Source organism: Hydra viridissima, unplaced genomic scaffold, assembly GCF_058129835.1.
Source record: "Hydra viridissima isolate aposymbiotic clone 2 unplaced genomic scaffold, HvirCarnegie_v1 scaffold_16, whole genome shotgun sequence".
NCBI classification, from domain to species: Eukaryota; Metazoa; Cnidaria; class Hydrozoa; order Anthoathecata; family Hydridae; genus Hydra; species Hydra viridissima.
Window position 1 is genome coordinate 2,320,001 of NW_028324315.1, and position 22,251 is coordinate 2,342,251.

The window sequence follows — 22,251 nt, forward strand, 5'->3', positions numbered from 1 at the left end:
TAATTAAATTAAATACCTGCGAAATGATATTTAAGTTGCAAATTATTAACCAACATTAACCTAAATTTATCGCTACAGTACACTAATAGCTTTCTAGATACTTTCATATCTGCATTTATAATTGCACAAACTTCTTAAATTATTTAAACGAATGAACACTATAAATAATATTTATTGATACATCTTTTAGAATAAATGTACTTTTCAATTTTAAAAGCATATTTCAAAGAAATACCTTGATGGTTAAGCATAAGTTCATTTTCAATTTCCTCTACAACATCTTTTTGTTTATTAGCATTGAGAATATCTTTTAACTGTTCCCATGATGGAGTTCCAATATTTTGCTCCCATGTAGTTAATACTCCCATAGCCTTTTCATAAAGACTTTCACTATCGTGATCAATGTGGTCAATAGCGTTATTAGACAAGTCAAGCCAAGCTCCAAACCTGCGCCATCGTATTCCAATTTCATGACAGATCTTATCGCGTATCTGTGGTGTTAATTGAGTGTTCTTCTTTTCTATAATGTTTGAGATATAAATTGATTTTAAAATAAAGATAAGGGAAAATAAAATTGTAGTTTTATATCATTATGTGCTTATAGTCATTATTTTTAACAAAAGTTTGTATAAACAAACTGAAAACAATTATAACCATTTTTAGAGAATCGCCTAGAACATGGAGTCAACTACAGCAACAGTGATGAAAGCAACATCAAGATAAGCTGCTCTTAGTTAAGAAGTTTCTTTAAGCTCCTGGTCTAAAAGTCTCTTAGGAAGTACAAGGGGAAAGTAAGTTAACACTTCGACTGGTAATGAGAAGGTAAATAGGGATGCTGTGATTGTATTACGCAACAAAATCTTAGTTCGACGCTGCTCAAAAGTTTAGCACGCAGAGGAAATAAATTTACTTTTTTTTCTTTGGAATTTATAAAATAAAAAAATTCAAATTTTTAGTTATTTCAATTACAAAATTTACTATTTTAAACATTTAGAATATGTAAAGAGTAAAAAAGGAAAAGCAGTTTAAAAAAAAAAATTAAATCTTTTGAAAGAAAATAATCGTATAAGATAAGAAAAAAAAAGCTGCTTATTATTTAACATGCATGGATTTTAAGGGGATTTTAGACTGAACTTTAACAAGGAATATGACCACCTCTATTTATTCTGCAAAATGTGCATCTTTTTCTTTCAGAATCAAAAAGTTTTGACAATATTAAACACTTAAGTCGTAAAACGATTCTTAATTTTTCCCTTTGATCTTCAGTTGAAGTTACTAGTTCTTTGGTAAGTTTTCAGTCCAGCACTGTCAAAACAAACTTGTTAGGATTCAAGATTATCAAGCTGGCTTGTGAAGTATCTTGTTATTGCTTTGTTCAAATCATTTCGCTACAAATTTTGCAATATGGCATGGAGCGTTGTCTTCTTTAAACATCCACTTGGGATCGTAACAAAAAAAAATGTCCTTGATAGATGTTAAATAGTTTTCAAGAGTGTATTGCATTCCATGTCATTCCATTATTACGTTGAATAATTTATGCAGATTTGGGTTATCATATTTGATGGAGCCTTATCAATACCAACTGAACCACCTCCACCTTGCAGCCATGGTACAATAAAGCAACTTTATACTTTTGATTGTAGTTGTACGATTTAGGACGGTATAGTTTGATTCATCACTAAAATCAATACTTCTTAATTTATAATCGCTCATATTTAAATTTGCTTTACAAAATTTACTTCGTTTTAAATGGTTTGTTGGTTTAAATAATGGACTTCTGGTAGCAACATGGCGCCACAGCTTACGGCCTAATAGTCTTCTATTAACTGTTTGTATTGAAAATTGATTTTTAAGTGTCAGTATTACTTCTTCTGCGATCTTTTTCGCTGAGTATTTAAAAGTTTCTCTGGCGATTCTCTAAACATATTTAGATAATGTCACTTTTTCCACAATAAAACATAAAAACTTTCCTTATAAGCTTTAAGGGGAGTCAGGGAGCTAAACAAACAGCTTTTTTTTTTACTTTAAAATTCTAAATTTAATTATACAAAAAAACATTACATAAAACATTTGTGATGCATGAGGTTTTTGTTAGGCATGCTGGATTTGGCAATGAAGATTTCTGTTTTTACTTGTATCAGGATAATAATTGTTTTCGGAAAACCCGAAGCTAAAAAGGAATGTTTTGAATTTCTGAATACTTTTTCGTCGCTTTCGTCTCTATCATTTTTACTTTGTTCAAGCTAGGAGTTGGAAAAAAATGTGTGATACAGCTTGATGTTTGTGTTGCAAATAGATGTATGTCGTTGAATGTTTTAACTTGCATATTATTTACGCATTTAATTATTTGTAATCTATCAACGTATTGACGTATGTATGCTAATGTAGTTTTAAATTCCATATGTATGCATAAATATGTGTATTGTGTGTATACATTTATTCAGGTTCAGTACCCATCTTCCAAAATATTTCATAGTTATTTTGATTGCTTTTCTTTTTTTCTTTTTATATATTCTATATATTCAAAATATTGAATTTTGTAATTGAAGTAACTTAAAATCTTTTTCTTTTTCACTATTTTGAAGAACTTAAGAAAAAAAAAGGATAATTTAATTCCGCTGCCAGCAAAACATTTGAGCAGCATTGCATCATTCAAATTTCAGTATATGTATTTTGACTCCAACAAAATGACAATAAAGCTGGAACATGCGTTTTGCACAACTACAGAAGCTGCTTATTGGTTTCAGATATGGATGTCGCTAAGACAAACTTAATATAACGGATATTCAGGTAGGCCTAATGTAAATGGTTTTTTTTATCAGTTTTTAAAAGAATTTTACTGTTTACGCAAATTACGTTTTGAAAAAATGCGACAAATATGTTAATACACCATTTGTGGTAATTGATGGCAGAGCTTGTGGGATTGATATTATATGACTTTGAAAACTACATTGATAAAATCAAATAATATCAATCCCTAAAACACTCATTATAGGTCATACATATCTTTAGATTCTTCATCAGACAAAAAAATATTGAAATTGATTACAAATGACGCCTGAAGTCGGCATTGAAATTTGGGCAATGAATTACACGAGGAATGTTTGACATTCTTCATAAAACATTTTTCATTTGAAAAAAAAAATTAAAAAAAGAAATAGTGAACAGAAAGTTATGGCACTAAATATTTTCATATTGCACATTTTATCTTTTAAATTGCATATAGATTCATAACCATTTTATGCGGATAAGAAACTCATTAAAGATAGTTTTAAGGTTCCAAATTGTAAAGAATGATGCAACGAGGAAATTTTTTCAAATTGTCTAACCTTTTGTATGTAAACAACGAAAAATCACTAAATTTTTCTCTGTACAAAGATCAACTAACATTTTTTTACAAATTTTATATATTTTTTAAAATATATTCTTTTCCAGTAAATTTTCGCTATTTTTTTAAAAATTAATATTTCGATGAGAAAAGTCAAAGAAACTTTAATACCTATTCTATTATTTAGTGATTTTTCGTTGTTTACATACAAAAGGTTAGACAATTTGAAAAAAATTAATACTTTTTTGCAATTCATTTAATACCGTTAAACTCGGGGTGTAAAACTCTAAATGAAGAAGGTCCACTTTTGAGAAACGACTTATTTGATTCTTTAAGATATTTATTCTTTGACGACCAAAACTTAAACTGTAAATAACAATAAAATGACAAAAGTATGAGTTTCTTTTTGTTTATTTTTTAATGCTTTTAAACTTAAATTATTAAATCAAATAATTAAATCTCCAGATTTTATCAATTTTATCAACATCATCATATATTTAATGTAAAGAATGTTCAAGTAGGCCTAATGTTAATATTTTTTATCAATTTTGAAAAGCAGGTCACTGTTTACGCAAATTACGTTTTGAAAACAGCTACAAAAACGTTAACATTTGCGGTAATTAATTGAAGAGCTTGTGGGATTGATACTATTTGATTTTGAAATCTGCATAACTAAGAATGTTGAGATAACTTCCGGTTTTTCTATCAAAACCCTAACATTCAAAACATGATCTCACCGAAAATAGAAAAAAAAACTATGTTTTAAAATTATTAGGCTTTATAAAAAAGTAAGCAGGTTTTCAGTTTTGTGTAATCAACTTTATGAAATGTTTTTAAGACCTAAGCAATTATGTCATAATAGATTTTTAAATATCTACAGTTTTTGAAATACTCATGATAAGCCATACTTATCTTTTGTTTCTTTATCAGACAAAAAAATATTGAGATTGATTACAAATGACGTCTGCAGTGACGCTATGATGTGACGTGGAGACTAATGTTGAATTCATTTAATACTCATGTTTCACATAAAGCAATTTTATACTTTTAACTTATATTGACTAAAAGATAGTAAGAATGAATATTGGAAATGATTGCGAAGTTACTTTCACCATTCTTTATAAACTTCAATACTTACTGAAAAATAATCATACATATAAACTCAAATTTTTTCTTTTTGTTGTTTAAAAGTGATGTATTAACCTATAAATTGTTATGATATTACACAGAAGTAGGAGAGTATGGAAGAAGGCCCAGCAAACATGTCAGCGTTGAATCAACGTTGAAAACCGGTCGCAGCGTAGAAAAAGCGTTACAGTGACAAAAACAACGTCTTTTCAACGTTGAATCAATGTCCGTTTTTGTATACTAAATCGCGGTAAATTGAAACGTTGAATAAGCGTTGAAATTGTAACGTAATTTAGCTTCTCAAAATAAAACGTTTATTCAACGTGGAATCACTTTACGCAAAAAGCCACTTTAAAAACGTTTCAAAATTTATGCTTTATCAACATTAAAAATAAACCACTTTTTAAACGTTACATTTTCAACGTTGAAAAAGCGTATAAATTTCAACGTATACTATCTTCTAAAAAAATCGCATTTATTCAACGTTGAATAAAAGTACGCAAATAATCACAGTAAAAACGTCGCAAAGTTTAAGGTTTATCAACGTTACACATTAGCTGCTTTTTCAACGTATTTAAGCTATTTATAAAACAACGTTTATTCAACGTTACATATACCAACGTTGAAAATGTGGTAATTAAAAAACGTTGAAAAAGTGTTTTTTTGCCAACGTTAATAAAACGTTGCTTTTGCAACGTTGAGGAAGTAGCACATTGACAATTTTTGTCTCATTGATGTAGCCATTACAAAAATAATTTGCCGTAATGGAAAGGCAAGGAAAACTTAACAGGATGCATGCAGATGGTATAAAGAATATTTTAAAGATTTATTTTATAATCTATTTTTATTGCGACTAATTTAAAACTTTTAGATTTTATATCAAATTGTATATAATATACATAAATCTCAGGGTAAATTCGATTTATTCAGGTTATTTTTGTCTACATTTTTTATTTTATTTTAAGTTGACCATTTTAATAAAATGCTCAACTTTTTAAAAAAAGTTATTTCTTAGTTAGAAATAGTACCTCATTTTAATAATGTTCAGATGTACAAAGTAATATCAAAACTAATAATATATAATAAGTCAGACTAAATTTAGTATGTTAATAAACTAAATTTTAGAGACATATTAAGTGTTTGTTTGTCTGTATAATATATACATGCTTTTTTTAAAATTTCACATAAATGTATACAAATATAATTTTCAGCTCAGTCAGTAGCAAACTTTGGACATTTTAAAATTAGTTGTTGGAGTAATAAATCATTAAAAAACTTTTGGCTAGAGGAGGAATTTAAGTGGGCAAACATCCTGTGGTAGAAAAGTTTTTCAAACATTTTCAATACATGACAGCTATTTTTATATATACACGTAAATTATATATATAGATTACATATATATATATATATATATATATATATATATATATATATATATATATATATATATATATATATATATACATATATATATATATATATATATATATATATATATATATATATATATATATATATATATATACACACAATGGCTGATGATTGTCGAAAGGCATGAAACTCAGAGTTCCATAAAAAGGTGTTTTTATTCATTTTAATAAATAAATATATATATATATATATATATATATATATATATATATATATTGAATTGGCAAATAAAACAAAATTGTATGTTATATATAAATTGTATATATATATATGAGCGTTGATTCAACGTTATATTTCAACGTTTATTCGACGTCTTTGGGTAACGTTAAATCGACGTTTTACTATCAACGTTTTAAATCCTTGCAAAATCGACTGCTTTAACAACGTTTAAGCAACGCTTTTTTAGTAACGTTTTTTCAACGTTATGTTGCGACGTTTATGCAACGCTATTTTAGTAACATTTTTTCAACGTTTAGTTGCGACCTTTTTGTAACGTCTTTTAGTAACGTTTTTTCATCGTTACGCAACAACGTTTAATCAATGTGTCTTTAACAACGTTACATATCTTTGCAAAATCGATTACTTTGTCAACGTTTCCGCAACATCTTTTGCGACCGGTTTTCAACGTTGATTCAACGCTGACATGTTTGCTGGGGGGTGTGGAAAGCAGAAAGAGATCGTTTTTGGATTGGCAATAGCTGATGTAAACAAAACTGATACAGCTGCTTTGACAAGTGTAACTGTTTTAGGGCTCTGTGCCAGTTGTACTTTTAGAAATCATAAAGAGAGCAATCAACATAACCGCAAACTTTGTAAGAAAATTATTTGAACTTTAAATAATATGATAAAAACTAGCCGCAGGACAACTTCCATTGATTTAATACCACAACCATTTAACAGTAGAACAGAAATCTAAGCAACTTCAAAGTCCAAAATTTTATAATAAACTAATATAAATCTTCTCATTGTATGATGAATATTTTTAAGATGCTTACTAAAAATAATTAATTTAAATCACAAAGAAATATGAAGTCTTAAAAAACAAGTAGTACGAGAGCTTCTTTTACCTCGAGTGAAGGATAGAGATTACCTCGAGTGAAGGATAGGAATTAAAAAACATATTTAATCATTTTTTATTATATAAGTTTGCATTTCTTTTGGTTTTTCACAACGGACAAGTTTTAAACAAGATGACGTTTTTGCAAAAGCAAGTTTTTATTTAATCAGCGTAACAAATTGTCATATTCACTTGCATGGCGTTTACAACCTTTACAGAAATAAATAAAATACAAATAATCTTTTAGAAAGAAAAAGAATAGATAAAATCCGAAGAAAAATTAAAATATTTATTGAAAATGATAGGTAGAGTTAATAAAAATTATACTTGTTTTAATTTTATGTACTTTAATAATTTCTTATTGAGAGTGACACTTTCATTGATACTGGATGGCGCATAAGTCGTTTTACCATTTTAAAGTGCAATTTTTTTATAAATATTGTTTTTATTTTTGGATTTTAAAGAAATCTTTTCGGAAATATTTCCCAAAGTTTATCTATAACCGAGGAAAGAGTGAATATAATTTAAAGTTATTTTGAAAACAAGGATTCAATAATTTTACAACAAAATTACCAAACGCGCTATGTCAACACAAGACATTCTCCTACCAAGTCTAAATATATTGACTCAGTGAAACGTTTTAAAGAAAAAGATTCATTTACTGATAGGTCTTAAGCTAGACAAGGTCTCTCAGGAAGCATAATGAATACAAAAAATAAAAGATGCAACGTAGGATTAAGGACAAACAAACCACATTGACTTAAAGTTGTTCTCAAGATCACAAAATCTTATGGAGGTTGATAAAGACGCTTGAAAACACAATGTCCTCTAAGTGCAACCTAAAGAACTATTTGCCTTACGACAGCAGCAAATTTACCCTATGATGATCTGGTGATCATCATAGGGTAAATTCGTTGCTTCGAGCAGTAACTTAGTATAATATTATACTTCGAGCAGTAACTAAGTATAGTATTATACTTAGTTACTGCTCGAAGTGAAGATATTAATTATCATTTAAGCAAAAAGATGGATAAAACAAATAATATAATGTTCAAAACTGTTGCTTTAAATACATTGTTGATCATGATGACGGTAAATGTTGAATATTGTGACTTTGATAATGATGATAATGATGATGACAATGATGATGATGATGATGATGATAATGATGATGATGATGATGATGATGATAATCAGCATCAACATCATCATCATCATCATTATTAAACTTTCAGAATAAAGGAAAAGCACTTTTTGAACATGTTTGAATAATGATTTGTTCACACCTACCCGGAGAGCCTCAAAACATAAAATTCATGCACAAAAAATAATATCAATTGGGTTTGGTAGCCCATACATCCATATTTCGAAAAGTTAAAAAATTGAAATCATCTGCCTACGTCCAAGGAAAATAATGACTTTAATTTTTTGGATTTTTTTGTTCCCTGCTTTATTGCCCGGAGAGAGTCAAACCACAAAAGACACACTCAAAAACAAGAATTTAATAATAAAACTGATATAACTATTATTGATATGCATAGTCTATACATAGACGCCATTAAAGTAAAAATATAAGCCATAAGTCAATGTGTAGGAAATCATTGTTACTTTGAACTTGTCAGTCATTTTGACCTTACTTTTAATGAAAAAGATTTCTTTAATCACTGTTACTTATTTGAATTAGAATCATTTCTAAACTTAAATTACTGTCGCAAATTAAAAAAACTTCAATATTTTTCAGGACTTTTTGGCAATTATTGCCAGCAAATTGTCCGCAATGATATGGTTAAGTTGTGATGTTGAGTCTTTTATTGCCACTCATCTGCTTCTGGCCATGCTTCTTTTATTGCTTTTTTTTAGTGGTTTACTATCCCAATAAGCAGATGAAGTTCCATCGGGGGAATTAGTTCGAAAATAAATTTGCTTGGATCAGCTTTTAGAAGCGGTTTATGGACAACATTGTTGAAAAACTTTGCCCTCCTAATGTCAACTCCTTTTGAAAGAAAGTCTGTGTAACAATTTTGAAGATCAGACAGCGCCCTGAGCACACCTTTTTCAGCTAAGTTCTTTGCTTCACTATTACAGTGTAGGCATGGATGTGAGCTAGAGTGACATTGCAAACCACAAAAAATGCTAGCAACTTTCAAGTCGCAAGAGATCACAAAATCAACATTTCCAGGTTGAACAAGCCTAATAAAATTTTTGATGCTGCTGTAATTCTCATGCAGATCCTCTGCAACTGCAACTTGAAATTGCTTTTTAACTCCACTGTCGAGAGGTGACAATTTTTTTTGAAGGTAGACAGCTTGAATCATCTTCATAATTCATTCTTTGAAGACTTACTGTAAGCTTTAGGAAGCCTCCAACTCCATCAATCCCAACTTTTATGAGATGACTTGCTTGAAGTTGTCACTGAAGTGAAATTTCTTCTAGAAAGTCAGAGGACCTTTGCAGTGAACAACTGTGTACTCTTTGTGTGGCATTTTTTCGCCTGATGATGCAATTGTATTTTTTGTAAAAAAATTTGCAAGTTGCAACCCTGCTTCATGAAAATTTGCTCCATTGTTTGGCTCAAAAAGAAGGCGATTTGGAAACCAAAATTAGTGTTGTTGCAAGTTTTTTGATATTAGACATGCCTGTAGCTTGCTTAATTTGCACCAGGTCTTGGGCACTTAACTTACACTTTTCTGCAATTGTTTATTTTGAACATGATGCTCTTAAAGACAAATTTTAAAAAACCTTGTTATGAAATGTAATCTTAGAACAGACAAAATGGGATCTTTTCAAAAACTTTTTTGTTTTCTGTTGAAATTTCTCTAAGGTTTAAATTCAAAAAAGTAGAGTTACATTTATGAGATAAGACTTTCCCTAGTGGCAACTAACAATCTTAACATCTTTTCAGGGGATTTATGGGATTTGAAGTTGTAGAATTATTTTAACATCTTTTCAAGGGATTTGTGGGATTTGAAGTTGTAGAATTATCCAAAGGATGCTGTTTACAGCATCTGATTTGGCAAGAAAGTTACTTTTTTAAACCAACTTTTATCAATATAAACTGAACATCGTAAAAAAGATGATTGACAATGGTGAGCAGAAAGTAAAGTTCTCCTTTTTGCAGTGGAGTTTTGGTTAGGGTGGGTAGAAACTCATAAAAAAAAAAATTTGACTTTTTAAAAAATCAAACATATTAACAGCACCTTATATGATGATATTTGCTTTGCCAACCATTTTTCTCATGGATTTCATAAAATTTCTTTTTGTTTATGACATGAAAACTTTAATCAAACCAGGAGTTCAAGCAATTTGTGAGTGTTCTTCAAGTTGCTTCTGAAACGTGAATTTGTTGGCTGACTCCTTTTTCAGTCTGCAAACAGACGCCAAGCTGCAGCTTAAAAAATTTCCAACCATTGTAAGCTTCGTTTTTTCAATACTTATTATACGACGTAGAAAATGATATTTTAAACCACCTTTCCGAGAAAAGCAAATTCAATGGTGAGAAATGCGAGAAATCAACCATGACTATAAATGGTGCAGAAATGAAGTTTGCAATATTTAGCTGTTTTTATAATTCACTAACTGTTCAATAAGTTATACGATTCAAAAAACTCTTATTGTTTTTATAGAATTCAATTCTGTTCTTTACTTCTAGCATGTAAAGTAGAGTTTAACACTATCCAAACACTTATCAATGCTTGTGACAGAGATGGTTTATGGCAGTGAATTCTGAAATTATTGATATACACTTATTGATATAATTATTGATATATTTGTATAATGTGAACTATTATTTAGAAAACAAACTTCAATATTTATCACAGTGTTTTCTACAGATAATTTTGTAAAAGAAATTCTTGCAAACATAAAAGTTAAATCTTATTTTAACAATGTTTGTATATAAACTGAGACCTCTGTTACAATTAAAATCAAAACAAATGTGCTTCAGCAGATTATCAGTTTGTTTGTAGGAGTTCAAACATTTTCATTTGCAAAAGATAAACGTGAAAAACACAAAGTTGCAAGGTAAAATTTAAATAAAAAAAAAAAAATGCAAATTGAAATAACGAAACTTAGCTGCAATAATAAACTTGGTAAATTAAAATGCTTTAAAACTGCTATTTATCTTAAAAAAGAAGTATTTTTCTTTTGTTATAAAAAATTAATTATAGTACTTTTTTTAGAGCATTAAGTTTTAGAAAAATGTTTAAATTAGGACAACTCAAAGATAAAGAATACAAAAGTTACATCAAACAACAAGGGTAATTTTGTAATAGTAAATAATCTTTTATACTACCATTCTATATTTTTTTTACTTCATTAGTTTAGTGCAAAAATACTTTTCTTATTAACTTTTTTTTTCTCTCTGGATTGATTTTAGCTTAGATTTTCAGGCGTAAATCAGCAGATTATGTGTATATAGCACGACGTTAAACTGATTAAAAAATAGGGCATGCAAAGCTCTTTAGTCGTGATAAAGACAATTTTCTTAGAAGAGCGGAAAGTCTGTGATAAAACTCCGAATTTAGTTTTGGGTAATCTCAGGAGGAGCTAGTAAGCCTTTGATGGTAAAACCCCTGGCGGTAGAATCATAATAATAAAACCCAGTTCTGATCATCAAAACAAGTTGATATCAAGGGCATACGATTATAATAAATTGCTCCAACCTCTATAATGTCATATTTACTTTGTTAAATATAACATTAAGCTTCAATAATGTCATATTTAAATAAGAAAATGACGTTATGGAAAATTGTCTACACTCATACAGCGCATATATATTTATTTACAGACATATATACATACATACATACATACATACATACATACATACATACATACATACATACATACATACATACATACATACATACATACATACATACATACATACATGCATATTTATATATATATATATATATATATATATATATATATATATATATATATATATATATATATATATATATATATATATATATATATATATAATAAAATGCAATCATATTCACTATTACAAGAAGTGCATAACAATAACATTGCAAAACAGCAGTAACTGATGATAGAATTCAGCAAAATATATGTAAATATTTATGTTGAAGAAATTTTTAGAAAAGCAAACTATTTATCTAAAGAGGATTTTAAATCTTAAATAACCTTTCTTAACATATTGGAGGAATTATTTAAATGATCTAAACATTAAATCCAAAAACTATTTTTCAGTTCAGAAGTTCACAGGGAGATTAATGTTAACGTTATCTTTTTGTGCGCCATCACTGGGTCGTTGAAAAAAACTTCAATATAAAGTGATTAAACAATGGAAATGTCTTTTGTTTCCAAACTAAAAATTCTTGTGACAAGGTTATAATTGATAAAATATTATTTCTTAGAATCGAACGCATATAGGATAAAATGACACGATCAAATTTCATTAAAGATTCAATAAACCAAAAATAGTTATTGATATTTATAGACGTTTAATTTAGCATCGAATACTTTTAGAGTTGAATTATTTAGAATCGAATTTGATATTTGTATGTGTGTCACATACCGTTACCGAATAAAAATGGAACAGAATGAGGAAATCCACTTTTTATCAATCGAAACTACTAATTTTCGAATATTAACCTTCCTTGTTTGAAAAGAGTAATTTTTTTTAAAACTGAATCTTAAAAAAAATAAAATTTTAAAAAAATTAGAATGGAATATGTTCCTTTCTAATATTTTTCAAATTTTAGAATTTTAATTTTGGAATATATTCCATTCTAATTTTTTTTGAATTTTATTTTTTAAAGTTGATCGTGAATATACTTAAGATACACAAAACCTTTGTTTTCTATATTTTTGATGTAGCCAAAGTCCCCTGCAACATAAACTAATGTTTATGTTGCAGGGGACTTTAACGTTTTAACGTTTGTCACCTTCTATATATAGAAAAGTTGAAGGTGACAAACGTGAAACATTTGATTATGTTGCAGTGGACTTTGGCTGCATCAAAAATAAAAAAAACAAAGGTTTTGTGTATCTTAAGTATATTCACGATCAGCTTTAAGACGGAAGTGCAAAAATAATGTTGTCAAATAACTTACTTATTATATTTCTCGGTCCCAAATTTTTGATCACCTTTTAGCAATTGAGAAAATGCGAGACACGGCATCAGCTGCACTGCTACCTTTGCGTCAAATCTACAATAATTTCATGCAGTCCTTTTCTGTTGGTGTCAAGTCTGCACTTACTTTAAGAAAGTCTGAACAAATTCTGCAAAGTGCATGAAGAAATTGCTATAGCACAAACCTTAACTCTCCTTATTAGGCAGCTCTTAACATGCTGCAACCCAATCCTTTATCTAACATGTACAAAAGTCTCATCGAACTTGAGGAGCAGCTAGCTTTATTATTTTGCTCTTCAACACTGCTGACATATTTGTCAGGTATATCTTTTTTATGCAATATTCATTTCATTATCAAAATAGAAAATAAAATAATACACAGGGATTACCTATATATCAAAAGAACACAACTATCCATTACATATCTACTCTATAATTGTGTTTATGGTGTTTACATAATCTTCTAATTGATAAATGTTCATCAAAAAATGTCGATTGCTAACTTTTTTGTACATGCTACCAAGCTACTTATTACAGTGTCACGATACGGACACTGCAAGAGGTAGTGCTGTTATTGTTAACTAAATATTCAGCTGTGAGACTAGAGAGGCAAAATAAATCTTTTAATCTTTTCATCATGCCGAAATTTACATTTTTTTTCTTTTTCTGTCGCCGAAAAAATGGTTACAATGCGATATTTTACCACAAGGATCTTCTCTTAAAAACTTCAAGCTATTTGTAGTCTCTTGGGTAGTAAATCTTTTATTTCTTAAACTAGTTAAAGTTTTTCTTCTGTCTTCAGTAACAGAGGTAACTCGAGTATTGTGAATTAAATTTTCAAAAGTACGTATTGCTAATAAAACTTACGTAAACCCTGACCTCATTCAACAGTAAAAGTAACTACTGCCCGAATTCACCTCGTCCTGTGGGATGAATTGTACAATGTTTAAAGAAAAAAAAACAAACAATGATTAATCAAAACAAAAAGTAACAGGTATAGCTAATTTACACTTCTTGTATATACCAAAGTCCTATTTGTTAATTGTCTTACAATGGCATTACATGCCGTAATTATGTGGTTTATTAATTTTTTGCTTGCCAAAAAACTTACTTATATACATTTGCTTAATTATTCTTTTTAAATTAATAAAAATAATATCTTTCATTATTTTACTTTTCAAATTGTTTACAAGTGCGAAGTACTATATCTTATGTTATCATTTTTTATTCACCAAGTATAGATATCTATACGCAATCATTGTTTTCTAATACTGCTATATAGATTTAAGGGTTACCATAGACACTAGTCTCACTTATCTATGTTCTCCATTGCAAGTTATAAAATTGATAAAAATAACTTTTTCATATAAATTCTCAAATTTAGAGTCAGATTTTTCATTATGATCTTTGTTATCTGCCTTTAACTGCACAAGTTATGTTCTGTCAGAATATTTTAGAAGGCTAAGAATCAAGTTAAAATTTCATGAACAGTTAAATTTAATTCCAGTATTATATATTTCTATTTAATTAATTATTCAATTTAATAAGTAAGCCGTTACTACAAGTAGAAAATTTATTGGAATAAGCTTATGCCAATGTTTTCTGTATCAAGTCACTGTGCTCTCCTGAGACCGCCAGGGTAAATTTTGGTTTACTCTAATTTTTTTTGTTTAATTATTAATATTGGGTTTAGGTAAGTATTTTAAAATAATTTTTAAAATCTAAACTAACTTTTAAACATATTTTTTTTGCAAAAATAGTTTTTACCTAAAATAACATATGGAGGGGGAGGGGGTTTTATGAGGAGGGTAGGGATTTTTTTCAAAATTTATAGGGGTATTACACTTCTAAAACAATTTTTGTTACAAAAAATACAACTTTAAAATGAAAAAATGAGATCATTTATGATAAAATTAAGATAAATTCTAGATTAACAATATAACATCAAGGCAATAAATGTAGCAGTTTAACATGAAATATTGAAATTCCTTATAAAATAATTCAATCATTTCAAAGTTCACAATAATTAAAAATTTTAAAAAATGAGAGAAAAGGACTACTTGAAACTGTTTATACCAAACTCAATCACACTTTTCTTAAGCTGTTTTGCATAATCATTGTGTTCCAAACGACGCTTGTATCGCTTCCATACTTGATAGTGATAGTGGTGAGCACTTTCTCCTGCCTGCTCGGCATATACACCAAGCCCAAACTGACTATGCTGAAGAAAAGGAACAAGATGACATACTAAAATATGAACTTTCCAGCTAATATTTAATTGGTAGTTAAACTTTTCCAGAAGATGAAGCTGCAGTTTTTCGAAAGCTTTTTTAAAATCTAAAACTGATTCAGCAACAGATTCTCCAATAAACATGCTAAAACCTTTTGTTTTAATAATTGAAAACTTTCTAAGACAGTTAACTACAGGTTGGAGAAATATCATATTTGGTAATATAGAGGCTGCACTTAAAAGGTCAACTTCTAAATTATCTAATTTATCTAAAAGTCTCTGTGAATTATTACCATCCAAACCAGTTCCGTGGTAACCTCTAAAGATTATATAATTCGACTTAAGCCACGAATCAAAATCAGGCCACAATGTAATTAATATTTTTACAAACATAGAAGTAATACCAATAAGAATGTGTAACTCTGGTGGAGGAATGAGATGTTCTACTAAAGTTTCTAGAGGTTCATCAAGATACACAACTCTAGGAGAAATACAGTTTTTAAATTCCATCATGTGATTCTTTTTACATCCATCTTCAATGAACTTGTTGTAGTTGGTATCAATTGAACCTAAGGTTCTTTTTTTTCCGCTCTCAAGAGCACTTTCCCCTTCACACCAGAGACATGCATACTTGCCGCTGTGACTGCTTAAACCAAATAAAGAGTTACCACATTTTAGATCAAATGCTATTGAATATTTTACATCACTCAGAGCTAGTGGTTTCAATAGTTTGCTAAGATTACCATTATGCTCTGAAACATCTTCAACTAAAGCCAAAACCAATGATCTTTTTACACCACAATCATCAAGACTTTTTGAAGTTGTATGTTTACATAGTGGGTCAAAAACATTTATAACGCATTTAAGAAAACCCTGTCCACCATCAATGGAAACCCTAGCAATAGTGTTATAAGGATTCAAACTTCTTTCATTAATAATATGAAGAATTAAATCAGAAGTATCTTTTACAAATACCAAACTCCGACTTATCTCTTCATCCCCTGAAATGAATGATTCAGTTTTGACATCATAAAAATCTGAAAATACATTATGCAGCTCCTCTATCTGAGTTGATATATTAGGTTCTAACATTTTCTTCCCTAAATTTTGTCGCATATGTTTACAAAGTAGGTTAGTCTTTCTTTTACTCAGGTTTAGAGTATTAGAGATTTCCATTATAGTTTCTAGAGATAACTTTTTAACGGATGCTCTGCTGCATTTATTATCAGGTGTGCCAACAACAATAAGAAGATTGTTTCCAAAGGTTTTTAAAGGAAACTTGTCTCCAGATTTAATATGGTCTCTTTTCATTTTTATTTTGAGAATCCCAGAAGCAACTTGTTCACTGGATACACTTCCAAGACCTTCAGCCAACATAATTAAGTTTTTTACAGCTTCACTTTTACAGCAAAAATGAGAAATTCCTTTGCCTAAATAGAAATTTAAAGTAGAAAAAACTCTGATATTATTATATTTGTAAAACATATAAAAATAATACACTAATATTTAATAAGTCTATCATAGACTATCATTGACTAGCATAGACTCTGCCAAATTTAAATTTTTTTTTTTTTACTAATTGAAGAAATAGTTTATTAACTAAAATATATAAGTTATACAATATTTTTAATTTGTTTAAGGAAATCATACCTATTGTAGAAAAGCAAGAAGGACATATCTTTATAACAATTTTATCAACGATATCTTGATTATTTGTTGTGATCTGTTCAGATATTTCACTAACATCAGATGATCTTCTAAGCTTTTGTCTGTTTATTTGAGATATTTTCTCAATCCAATCATTTAATTTTGATGTTTCACCCCTGTTCAATGCATATAAATTTGTTTTGCAAGAATTACAAATGTTTTTTGGACAACACTCTTTTTCTACATCATATTCTCTCCAAATCAAATTTTGAATGTGAAGTTGTAATGCGGGAGTTACTTTAATAAGTTTATGTGATCCTTTTCCAAAGGAAATAAAGCAACATGCACAAATTAGACATTTTTCGTCTGCCATTTTGACAAAAAAATATAAGTTTTATATGATCGCTTTTAACTGTAATAATAATTATTTTCATCGGTATTGCAACATTTTGTACCAAATAGAATAGATGACGCAATCATAAAATGACGCAATTTATTTTAGGCATTTTAATTAATTAAATCTAAAATTTCTATGTTTAAAAGTTAGTTTAGATTTTAAAAATTATTTCAAAATACTTTGTTTAACCCATTAATAGTAAATAAACAAAAAAATTTAGAGTAAACCAAAATTTACCCTGGCGGTCTCAGGAGTGCACAGTGAAGTCAAATATCATTAGAACATTAGGAATATCTCTTTTCAAAAACTTGTTTCATTTTAGCCGTTAAAAAAAGAAAACCAGTTCTTAAAACTAATACATCTCACTAACTCGAAGCAGATCCTTGGTTTTTGATTGTTTAATGCTGTCTCAATGATTTCATTATGTTTAATATTAGAACTTCAACAACCATCCAATGTATAAAAAAACTTTTGATACATTCTTGGGTACTTTGATATATCAAAGTACCCAAAATCTTGAAATAAAATTCGAACTCCGTAACAGCATAGCTTGATTTGTTACAATACGTTTTTCATAACTTTTCTTTTTTTTGGTATCTTGTCTTAAAAATTTAACTTTTCTGCTTCAAATCTCATTTAATATATAACATGGTCATTTTAGTTAATCAGCATGTCTAGACACTCTTAACTTTTAAATTTGGTTTATACCTTGAACAGGTATGCATTATGGATATAAAAATGGGAATGTAAATAAAAATTTTTAAATTAGATCTTCATCATGTTGTAGAAAGCTTATATTCTTATCAGAATTACTTCAAGGCATCTTCATTAAAAATTGATGAGCATAGGAACAATTATAGTATATAAAATAATTTTGAACAACGTCCTAATAAAAATGTTTTTAAAAGCCCACTTACAATATCTTCCTGTAAACAAAAATCAGCTCTTGGGCATTCACTAATCCGGAAAATGTTTATGGAATAATAAAAACTTTCACTGAAATCTAGTGTGATCTATTTAAAGTCTTAGTTTACAAAACATTTGTAAAAAGATAAATCCACTTACTTTCTTTACTTTGATTTAAATCAAACAGTGCAGAAAACATTTTACGATATCTAAAAGTAGTAATACAAAATACTTAAGTAATGCAAACTCTTGCCATTTAGTTTTAAATGAATAGAAATAATATTGGTTGAAAGACGCAAAATGTTAATTTTTTTTTAATGTGCAGGTATTGAAAATCTTTTTACTGTATTTATTATTATTACTACTTTTTTTATTCCTTAGGTTTTCCCAAATTTAAATAAAAGTCTAATTGAATAAGGAAATTTATCATATTGAGGGCTGTAAACATAAAAAGCGTTAACAAATCTTATCAATGTATGATTGGTTCAACCTTTTTTTAGTTACAGAAACAACAATTTTTCTATTGCTACATACACGTTTAAATTGAACTTTTAAAAATCAACCAATGAGTTTTTTTTAGAGAGTTTAACATAGAATGACATGACTGGGACTTAAACATGGGGTTTTGAACTGATGTTTTGAAACTCAGTAAAACTGTTCAAAATGTGCTAATAATTAATCACGAACATTGTTTGCTGACCAACTTTTTAGCGCATATTTAAAAATTACACTAAGTTCATGTACGTAAGTAGGCGGATTAGTCACACAGTATTCTGAAAGTCTTTACAATAAAAACAAAAAACGAACAAAAATCAAGAACAAAATAGTATCGTTTTCACTCTATTTTTCTTCTTTCATTTTAAGGTTTATCATTCTTTTTACAACAGACATTTTTAATCATAGAGCTTTCATAGTGAGATTCAGCCTTACTAAAAGTGCTACTTTTAAACTGTTGTTGTAAATTTTTGGGATGGCTCTGAAACGTTTTTGTACATTGACTTACCACGTAATAATCAAATTTTTTTACGTAGTATCTTTGTAAACACTTTAAAAACCGTGATTTAAGTAACCACCAACGATTATCTTTCCAACATGACGAAGTTCACATTTTATGCATCTTAGTAGTTAAAAGAAATTTTATTTCAAAATAAAGTAGAATAATTTTTGTTGAAAAACTAAAACATTCTAAAATGAGGAATAAAAAAAACTACTCGTTAAGGTATAAATAACTTACATTGATTTATCTTCGTAAATTTTAAAGCACTCATCGTTTATATATTCAATGAAACTCTTTTCAGCATTTAGGGCTTTAAAATCATCACATTGATCATTAATAATCACATTCTGTCCTACTTTTTTGCATAGTTCTTTTTGATCATCGCTGACTTTAACATCAATCTTTTGAACTAAGTCTTTAGCTAACCAATCATTAATCACATCATTGACAGTTGCTCTCTTTTGAAAAGTTGTACATTTGGAAGGTAAAACCAGCAATATTAAAAATGAATTACTTCTGGCACAAACATCTACAATGTCATGCCTGAGGTATTGCTCCTCTGGATGAACAAAGACAATAACAACTTCTGATTCTATTCCACACATGGCTCTTCTGTCAGTTACTAGCACATTTTTTTTATTTTCTTTAATGTCTCCCATGACATTCATTTTTTTATCAAATTCTGGTAGTTTCATTTGTAAATGCGGTGCATAAACTATTGGTTTAAATAATTTGATATTATATATTGCATAAGAAACCGACTTGACTTCTTCCATATCGCTACATATAACAACAGTACGCTTAAAAACATCAGTTTGATTAAATTCTTCAAAACAAGTCTTTCGCAATACAACAGATAAAATTTTAGCCGATCTTTCTTCCGACAAGTTCAGAGAAGGAAGATATATCATTTTAGGTTTACTGCCTTCAATTGAGTGTCCAATGTCACTGGATTTAAATTCATAGTTAGTTTTCAAATATGTTTTTGATTCATCAATATTTGGTGAGTAAGAAACCTTTGCCGCTTGATCAGGGTCATAATCATAAAAGGGTTTTAAACCATTATCTTTTAGTCCATTTTTGGATGGGAAATTTGGCTGTGTTGCGCTGTCTGTGACATCAAAGTTACTGTTTTCTAATTGTTCACTTGAAATATTTACACTATTTGCTTCCTCTTTTTCATAGTTTAATTGATCTACACTACTTTTATTATGATAGCTAATAGTGCTTGATTTCATAATAGTCTTTTGGGCTGATTCAATTAGTAAGTGAACAAGTTTTGTAACTCTCATAGAGAATTCAAGAGTAAAGTTCTTCATACCTATCTTCTCTTCATCAAAACAATTATTTTTTACTTGCTTATTTTGACCGTCATGGTTTACAGATCGATTTTTCTGAATGCTTTGAGGTATAAAAACCACTAAAGAGTTTTTTAAACGTAATGAAAATAAGTCCTTCAACTTATTTGCATCTTTTTCTTCGACATATTCACCAGGGAGTTCATCAAGTACAAAATTTACTGTAGTCATGTCATTTGCTACTGTGCTACCATAATATTCTAGCAATTCTAGGAGAGAAATCTTTGTCTCTGCTGATTTTTTTTGCTTCGTACGCATCTCTTGCCATAACTTGAGTAAGTTATCACAATAAATTGTAACATTACTCTTTTTTTTTAATCTATCAACAAAGTTTTTCATATCACATTCAAACAACGAAAAGTGGTCACAGCATATGTAATACAAAGTGGTGGGCTCTAATGCTTTCTTATGGAGTCTTTGAATAATCTCTTTTCCAACAATAGACTTTCCTGAGCCAAATCCTCCGGTAATGACTTTTTTAAGATTATTGTCAACTATTGCAACTACTTGTTCATGGTTAAGGATCATTGTTGTAACCTGTTTTTTAGTACTTGCTTCAAGTGTGGGAAAGCGTACTTTTGATTCAGCAATAATCAACATGGTCAAACCAATAAGTTGCTTAAAAAGTGTTTCATTTTTTGTTTTATCTTTAGATATCTTTGAGCAGTAATTAACAAACTTTCTTCGCCACCATTCGTATAAATTTCCATTTGGATCAAGTTCGTCCTTGCATATAAATAAGACATCAAAATATGGAAAGTTCCTAGAAAACTGGAATTCTAGTTTATCTTTTAAATTCTGTCGTTCAACTGAAGTACAAGCTACTACTCCCAAAACGGTTAAGGCTTTATTTTCAATAATTGGTTTATTGACGGAAACAAAGCGTTTGACATCAGTGGAGCAGTTTTGAGATTCTTTTTCAATGTCATTTGTTGAAGAAGCAACACGAACAATAAAGATCAGATTTAATTCCGAGTAAAACATTATAGCTCTCTTTTTATTAATGTCGCTATGAATTTCATAATTTAATAAACTTGCATGGCGAGATAAGTTATAACAAGCCAAAGCAGCACCTACACCATTTTCAAGCTGTTTTTCAAACAATTGAGTAAACAATTGTGAAATGTATTTGGCATCTATTTCTTCTTTTTTTTCAAACAAAGGATGGAAAGAATATACTCGGGTTTGTTCGCGAAAGTTTCTTTCAAGATATTCCATCGCAAACTCTTTAATAGGTTTTTCTTTTGATATTTTAGATTCGGAAATGAGTTCTCTCCAATCCAAATTATCTTGATCTGATGGGCGATTGGATTTAATCCAAGGAAAATCATCGTTGAAACACGGGTCCGGTGTTACAATGTGTATCTGTTCACATTTCATTTCGTAGTTGAGTTTTCCTTTAGAATATTAAACAAAAAAAATCTGAGGGATATTTTCTTCAAAGTTTGTGTTATTTAAAAAAACACAAATCAATGTAGTCTAAAGAGACGGCCAGGTTTTACGTCATGGCACCCAAACTAATCTTTTTTTAAATTACTGCGTAACCCATTTAAGTTTCAGAAATAAGTGTTTCTTAAACTAAAGTAGTAGTAGGAAAAGGCGGGAGCTGACTCAACCCATTTTTGACCATATATCAACCATTTAAAACCCATCCCCAAAAATATTTTTT

At 28.8% G+C, this 22,251-nt stretch overlaps 2 protein-coding genes across 3 annotated transcripts in view; both read right to left on the bottom strand.

The window, feature by feature from the left end:
* The window catches only part of LOC149877309 (uncharacterized), a 318,348-nt gene that overhangs the window by 24,111 nt on the left and 271,986 nt on the right, over positions 1-22,251 (bottom strand). For both annotated transcript variants that reach the window (XM_090073817.1, XM_090073816.1), the window contains 3 exons: positions 19,462-21,979; positions 18,387-18,436; positions 236-520 (listed from right to left, as the gene is read on the bottom strand). In XM_090073817.1, the coding sequence (XP_089929943.1) occupies positions 236-520; positions 18,387-18,436; positions 19,462-21,979 (2,853 nt within the window). The remainder of the gene's footprint in view (positions 1-235; positions 521-18,386; positions 18,437-19,461; positions 21,980-22,251) is intronic.
* LOC145189997 (uncharacterized) lies at positions 13,465-18,257 on the bottom strand. The gene is made up of 2 exons (XM_090073824.1): positions 16,928-18,257; positions 13,465-16,707 (listed from the first exon to the last, which is right to left on the bottom strand). The coding sequence occupies exons 1-2, from the start codon at positions 17,295-17,297 to the stop codon at positions 15,104-15,106; spliced, it is 1,974 nt and encodes a 657-aa protein (XP_089929950.1). The 5' UTR covers positions 17,298-18,257; the 3' UTR covers positions 13,465-15,103.

What these genes read in the sequence shown, in the direction of transcription:
- LOC145189997 (XM_090073824.1), bottom strand. Translation starts at nt 17,297, where the DNA reads ATGGCAGACGAAAAATGTCTAATTTGTGCATGTTGCTTTATTTCCTTT. An exon ending in TTCTTGCTTTTCTACAATAG is followed by an intron (nt 16,708 to 16,927) that starts GTATGATTTCCT and finishes ATTTCTATTTAG; the next exon opens with GCAAAGGAATTTCTCATTTT.